Below are 6,871 nucleotides of genomic sequence, written 5' to 3' on the forward strand. Positions count from 1 at the left end.
CACATCTACACCAAGAACCCACATGCTTTCTGCCACCCCTGACCAATCCCTGAAAGTAACGGGAAACTTCCACTTACGCTTGGGCTCATTCTCCTACAGCCAACCCTGGCACTATCTTGTCAGTAACTGCTGCACTCCTTCTAGGGCCCTATCTCCACTGGGAACCCACACCCGGACAGTCCCTGTTCCTGACATCTTTGGGGCTGCCTGTGCCATCAAACTGCCCCCAACTCTGCCACCTGCCTGCGTACTGATGCCCCCAGGATGGGCATTATTGGGAGAGCACTAAAGGAGGCACCCCTGCTGGCACACGAGGGCCAGTTCTACCTCCAATCCTCCTGGGAGCTTTGGCCAGCACTGACACGGGGTCCTCTGCCTGGAGAAGGAGGCTGGCATTAAGTGGACTGTGGCGGCGCAGTGCAAAGGCAAAAATCAGGGTAGAGGCACCCAGTCCCATCTGAGTCCCAAGGCACTGGCACTGTCCTGCCCCATTCTGCATGACTATGCCAGGCCCCCATGTGAAGACTCTCTTCCCCTAGGGCTTAACTCCCACGGGTGGGGCTGGTAGAGAAGGGTGGAACCTGCCACCTCCTCCCCTCCCTGTAGGAGATTCCAGGGTGGGGCCGTTCAAGGTCTCCTAAAGCCCCACTCCACAGATGCCCAGCCCCACCCACTGCTCTCCTGGGCTTCTCCCCACCCCCATCGTCTCCCAGCAGGTGGTTTCCTGCTATCAACAGCAGAATGGGCTGTCCCAGGGGCTGTCCCAGGGCTGCTTCCTGGATCCAACTCCTCGCAGCCAACTTCTCACAACTCATGGTAAGACAGCCAGAGAGCTGGGCTCCATGTGTCCCAGGAAAGCTGTGGGCAGAAGGGATTGGGAAATCCACACAAGGGACATGCGCACCCCATTTCCAGGCTCTTTGGCACACAGAGACATAAAAAAACAGACAGCCAAAGCACCTAGAACAAGCACCAAGAGCGGCCCACAGATGGACTGTCCTCCCAGATGGCTCATCAGTGGTGGGACTGCGGCACCGTGACCCCATCACCACACCCCCAGCAGTGTCTGGACTCACCTCTCCGCCCACCTCCCCACACAGCCAGAGGCAGGCCCTCAGCTGCGATCAGTAACATGCAGTGAGGACATGTGTTTATCCTGTGTTGTGGGTGGGTACAGTGAGTTCTCTATTCAGGTAGGAGTGGAAGCTGGCTCAGAGCTCATCCAGTCCAATGTCCCACAGGTGTAGAAGTGCCCTGATAAAATCTCAGAGCTGGCTGTCCAGTCAAGATTTGCATACCTCCAGAAATGGGGCTCTCACTACCCCTCAGAGTAGCCCATTCTGCTGTTGGGCACCTCCAATGGTCGGCATTTTCCTTCTGGCATCCTCTTTCTTGGGTTGATTGGGGGGCAGATACTGTCACTCCAGCCTAACCCTCAGGACAAGAGAGGTAGCTGGGGTGGAAACAGAGGCAGAAAAAGTAATAAGTTAAATCCAAGAAAGAACAGAGTCATGGCAGGATGGGCAGGGACATTCCTGGGGTGCCAGCAGTCTCTAGCTTGATCCAGGAGGCACTGGGGAGGAGGCTGCTGATCGCAAGCTTCCAGGCAGGAGGTGACTCAGAAGGCCGGGTTGTCAATGCCCCTCCGATCCCCGGTATATTCTTCAGGCCTGAAGCTGTAGGGAGGGGGTGGCTCTGTGGGAGTTGGGCCCAGGCTGGGCTTCAGAATCACCTGCAGGGAAAAGAGGGAATTCAGTCTTCTGGGTCCTGGCCCTGGCCACCACTCCCCGCTGCCAGCTGAGGCATGGTTACCAGGGAGAGGGGTGACCCAATGCTGGGTGCAGAGTGCCCTCCAGGGTCGAAGGGCCCTCCACTGTCCCTGCTGCACAGCCGGCCAGAAGCAAGGTAGGGATGGGGATGAGACACCCACCTCACTGTAGGGGGGTGGGGGTGCAGAGGGGGATACTCTGACCCTCTCTGGAGGGATGATGGAGGGCAGTTCCAGGGGCCCCGGGCAATCCATTGGGGCGTCTGGCTCCGGCTCTCTGCAGTTGCGACAGAAGCACTTAGCCAGGCCACAGATGCAAAAGAGGGACAGGATGACCAGGAAGATGATGACGAAGATCCTGGGGTGGGGACCACCAAGAGCACCCTGAGTCCCCAGGCCACCCTGGGTACTCCCCACACCTCCCCGCTCCCGCCGCCCACACTGCCCCCTTGGCAGGTGCCTGGCCTTGCCCTGTGTGGACCAGGTCCCTCCAAGGACTGCGCCCAGAGGAGCTGGCCCTGGGCTCACCTCACGGGGCCAGGGAAGAGTTCGTTCTCCTGGCAGCAGCTGTCACCACAGCATTTGAATCCTTTGGGGCAGTTGCTGGACGGAGGGCACAGAAAAGGGCAAGGAGAAGCTGTTGGCACCAGAATGGAGATGCAGAAGGATCCCAGCCTCCCCAAAACACACCCAATATGCTCATGGCACCAAGCCACCCCTTAGCGGGGTGGGGGGTACGGCCTCCCTCTGAGCTCAGTAGGAGGACTCTGGCGAAGGGCTCCATATTGGGCCCCACGCCCCTCATCTGTAACATGGGTGGGAGAAGTATCCTGTTGACCTCAGCAGGCAGGTGTGGGGATGGGACATTGCAGTGGCCATGACACCGCTCATCCAACTCTCAGGAGGTGAGGGGAAAGGGCCACATGGCATGTCCAGGAAGAAAGTCCTCGATGGCGCCCATGGAGTATGAGGGGTCAGAGAATGGGTGCTTTCAGAACACCCAGTGCTGACCTAATGGAAACACTTTTCTGCCCAGTGACCCTTGCCAAGCCCCACCCCTGTGCTCAGGCTTCTGGGATTTCTCTATGAGGGTTAGCCCCCTGCCTTCTACCCAGGGGACACTCAGAGGGGAGATGGCCTGGCACTGCAGTAGGAAGGACCGGGATCCAGCTACAGACCTGCCCCCAAGTGTGGAAGTCCCTGGGTTCGTTGGTGGAGGGAGAGGGTGGGGTCTCCCTCTTTGGCTGGGAAAGTGGGGGGACAGTTTCTAGCTGGATTGGGAGTGGGTGAGGATGGATGGGGTTTCTGGCCCCCCATACCCTACAAGGCATGCAGGGCGTGATTTGGGTTGCTCCTCCCCACTCCCCAGATTGGAAATTATGGCTTCCAGACTTACAAGATGAAACCACATTTGGCTGCAACCTGTGGAAGAAAAGAGAGAGGTCGGGATCATAAACTGGGGATAGTGGGAGTGGGGTCTCCATTCAGATGCTACCCAGGTACCTCACAGGCAGCAGGTCCCCAGTAGACTCAGCCTCTTCCTGCAAGTCACTCCCCACCTCACTCTCTACTATGGTCCCAGGTCAGTGCTTGGAGCCCAGCTGACCCCTGGCTGGCCCCAGCTGCCCTTACTCTCTCAGCACATTCCATCACCCCCTGGTTTGTAAGCTCATCCCTTCTGACCACCCTTCCAACCCGGCTTCTGCCGTGACACCCATGGCTCAGGGCACTTTCTTTCTCCCACCCTGTCACTGCAGACACTGTGGGCAGGTGCACTCTTCCTATAATGCAAATCTCATCACCGAAAAATCTTGCATCTTGCTGGAAGCCGCCTTCGGTGGCTCCCTGGGGTAGAGACCCCCCAGTGGGCAGCTGCACTCCCTCCCCTTTTGCTTCCCCTAGTTCTTTCTCTTCCTCTCACACACACCCACTGGGAGTTCCCTGAACATACTTGTCTGTTTTACACCTGTCTGAGCCTCCATTCATCCTTCAGATCCCTGCCTAGGGGATTCCATGCTCTGCAAAGCTGCCAGGACCCCGCCTCCCAAATCAGCTTCTCCCTCTTCTATACTAGGTCTGCAGAGCAGCCAGGGCATCTTACAGAATTTCACTCCATTGATAGCAATTGCGTGTCAAAGCTGCACTGATTTGGAATACTCTTCTAGGTGGCTGCAAGGCTGGCTCCAGCCCCTCCCTCTCTGGTTACCTTATTTAAAATTACAACCACTCTCCTTCCCCTTAGTGTGCTTAATTTTTCTCCACATCTCTTATCAACATCTAACATACTATATATTTACTTTATCTTGTTAATTGTCCTTCAGTTGTGTCAAAGGCAAACTCCGCGAGGGCAGGGATTTTTGCTACATCATTGTTGAAAACTCAATAGTCAAAATAATTGCAGAATGAATGAACGTGCATTCATCAATTACCTGGTTTCATTTCATCCTTGCTGCTCCCAGACTGTGGGGGAGGGATGTAGGTGCCAGAACATAGGAAACGGGTGGTGGGGGAGGGCATCTGTCACCTCACCCTAGCTTCCTGGGACAAACAACCAAGGCTAAAAATAGGACGCCAGCTTTGGCAAAACCACCATTATCTTTATCTGTATACCTTTACTTGAAATATTTCAATTGCAAATCACAACAGTAAAGATAAGAATACCAGTGATAGCCGATAATAGTTGGGGTAATTCCCCTTTTCCATGCTCAGTCCCAGGCTGAGTACCATCTCACAGGTTTTGTCCCTTTGTGGGGACAGGAACAGGAAGGAACCCCTGCAGGTTGGCCCAGGGAGGGTGAGTCTGTGAATCCAAATCACACAGCACACAGGAATGACTATAGAATTGGAGACAAGCTGGGCGCCGTGCCTCATCTCTGCAATCCTAAGTACTTGGGGAGGCTGAGGTGGGTGGATTGCTTGAGGCCAGGAGTTTAAGAGCAACCTGGCCAACATAGCGAGACCCTATCTCTATTTTTTTTTTTTTTTTCTGAGACGGAGTCTCAGACTGTTGCCCAGACCGGAGTGCAGTGATGCGATCTCAGCTCACTGCAACCTCCGCCTCCCAGGTTCAAGTGATTCTTCTGCCTCAGCCTCCCGAGTGGCTGGGATTACAGGCACGTGCCACCATACCCGGCTAATTTTTGTATTTTTAGTAGAGATGGGGTTGTTGGTCTGGCTGGTCTCAAACTCCTAACCTCATGATCGGCCTGCCTCGGCCTCCCAAAGTGCTGGGATTACAGGTGTGAGACACTGCGCCCAGCCTCTATTTTTTAAATTAAAAAAAAAAAAAAATATATATATATATATATATATATAGAGAGAGAGAGAGAGAGAGAGAGAAATGGAGGGGTCCATCCAGGCACTCAGCAGCACCCCTTCCCCCTCAGACCCCACTCTGGCCCTTGTCCTTTTCCTGGACCCCAACTAAGAAGAGATGGGTAATTAACAGGTTTAGTAAATTAGTCTCAAGTTCCGGTTTGGGAGGGGGAGGAGCTCTTCTCCCAGATTGTCTCCCCACATTTTAACCAGGGGGTAGTCTTGTCTGGGGTGGTTCAGAGGCTGAGTTTTATGGAGCATCAGGGTGGTCTTGGGCTGGGAGTAAGTAAATCTCAGCTTACTTAACTCCAGAATTGAAGGCATTAACAGCACCTCACCCCTGGGGTTGGTGGGAGGGGTAAACCAGAGGATGCCCAGCCCAGCATTGACACAAACCGACTGCCCAGTGATTTAGAAGGAACACCTTGCTCACTAACCCGGGTCCATGGAAGGGTTTTGGCAGAGCCACTCTGAAAGCTCAGCCCAGATGTGTGAAGGTACCCTGTTCCGGGAGCAGGCCCTGACTTCCCTCTGGTTCTTAAATGGAAATAAGTCACAAATGCATGTTCTAGACCCTTCTCTGTTCCCAGGATAATCACCCACCCCAGGACCAGACAGTCTTCCCCCATCACCTGTAGAGTTTACCTGGGAGGAACAGAAGGGCCGAGGGAGCACTAGAACCCTACACCTCCTTCTCAAAATCACAGATTTCAGAGGTCTCCCCAGCCTTGGTTAGGCAGCCAGGTCAAATCCCACCACAGGCTGGGATTACTCACCCCTAGAAGGGGACGAGGGAGCCTTCTCTCCCCTAGAGAACAAGCAGAGACACAGTCCCAAAGAGGGTGGGGGACATTCCAGGGTCCCCCAGCACTGGAGGAACAGAGCTGGGGCTAAGTGCTGGCCCAGGTGTCCAGACCTCAGGCAGGAAGGAGCTGGAAGGATAAGCTGAGGCTAATAACGAGGTCCAAAGTCCCTATTCACAGAGAGGTGCCAGGTGTCAGATAGGTGGCGGGTGGTGGCCAGTTCCCACCACAGGATTCCCCTCTGAGGTGGGAGAACCCAGGCTCTCCCAGAGCCTCCTCTGCTGCCCCCACCTCCACCTCCACGTCCACCTCCACAGCAAAGAGAGAAAGGAAGTTGCTAATTGTGTGTGGTCAGGAGGAAATCCTGATTATAGAAGGTGGCACCAGGCTCCAGAAGCAGGCTCCTGACCTACAAGGGTAGGGCCCGAAAGTTCCACAACCTTACCTCCCAAGTCTCACCTTTTGGGGGCTAGCCAGCAGGCTGAGCAGCATGGTGGGCGCGAGGCCGGTGACCCAAGCTTGGGACATCCTGGCTTGGGGGCCACTGAGCTTTCCCGTGTAGCGAAGGCGGGGCTCCGACCTCTCCCACTTCTCTCCATCTATGGGGCCCCGCCTCGGGATGGGGGCGGAGCTGCACCGGGAGAGGCGGACTCGGGGCAGGGAGGGGCTGGGAGGAGGAAGGGAGGCGCAGAGGTCTCGGTTGGGTTTTGGGAATTGCGAGGTAGAAGAGATTAACAGATTTTTCTGTTAATCTCTTCTACCTCCGGGCGCGGCTCACGCTGGTAATGCCAGGTAATACTCGCCTTGGGAGGCCGAGGCGGGCAGATCACTTCAGGTCAGGAGTTCGCAGCCAGCTTGGCCTACGCGGTGAAATCCCGTTTCCACTAAAAATAAAAAATTTAGCCGGGCGTGGTGGCGGGTGCCTGTAATCCCAGCTACTCAGGAGACTGAGGCAGGAGAATCGCTTGAACCCGGGAAGCAGAGG

At 55.4% G+C, this 6,871-nt stretch overlaps 1 protein-coding gene across 1 annotated transcript; it reads right to left on the reverse strand.

Annotated features, from left to right (window-relative positions):
- Window positions 1-1,138: 1,138 nt before the first annotated feature.
- Window positions 1,139-6,586, reverse strand: TMEM92 (transmembrane protein 92). Its single transcript, XM_050762320.1, has 5 exons — window positions 6,346-6,586; window positions 3,165-3,190; window positions 2,297-2,371; window positions 1,931-2,126; window positions 1,139-1,732 (listed from the first exon to the last, which is right to left on the reverse strand). Exons 1-5 carry the CDS (start codon window positions 6,412-6,414, stop codon window positions 1,619-1,621), a joined length of 480 nt encoding a protein of 159 aa, XP_050618277.1. The 5' UTR covers window positions 6,415-6,586; the 3' UTR covers window positions 1,139-1,618.
- Window positions 6,587-6,871: the final 285 nt, after the last annotated feature.

This window comes from Macaca thibetana, chromosome 16 (assembly GCF_024542745.1).
Source record: "Macaca thibetana thibetana isolate TM-01 chromosome 16, ASM2454274v1, whole genome shotgun sequence".
Taxonomy (NCBI): Eukaryota; Metazoa; Chordata; class Mammalia; order Primates; family Cercopithecidae; genus Macaca; species Macaca thibetana.

Bases quoted from the DNA above. Each gene is read 5' to 3' on its own strand.
- TMEM92 (XM_050762320.1), bottom strand. From the start codon at position 6,414: ATGTCCCAAGCTTGGGTCACCGGCCTCGCGCCCACCATGCTGCTCAGC. The intron at 3,191-6,345 runs GTGAGACTTGGG...TTTCTTCCACAG, and splicing joins TGCTGGCTAGCCCCCAAAAG to GTTGCAGCCAAATGTGGTTT. The intron at 2,372-3,164 runs GTAAGTCTGGAA...CCCTCCGTCCAG, and splicing joins GCCAAATGTGGTTTCATCTT to CAACTGCCCCAAAGGATTCA.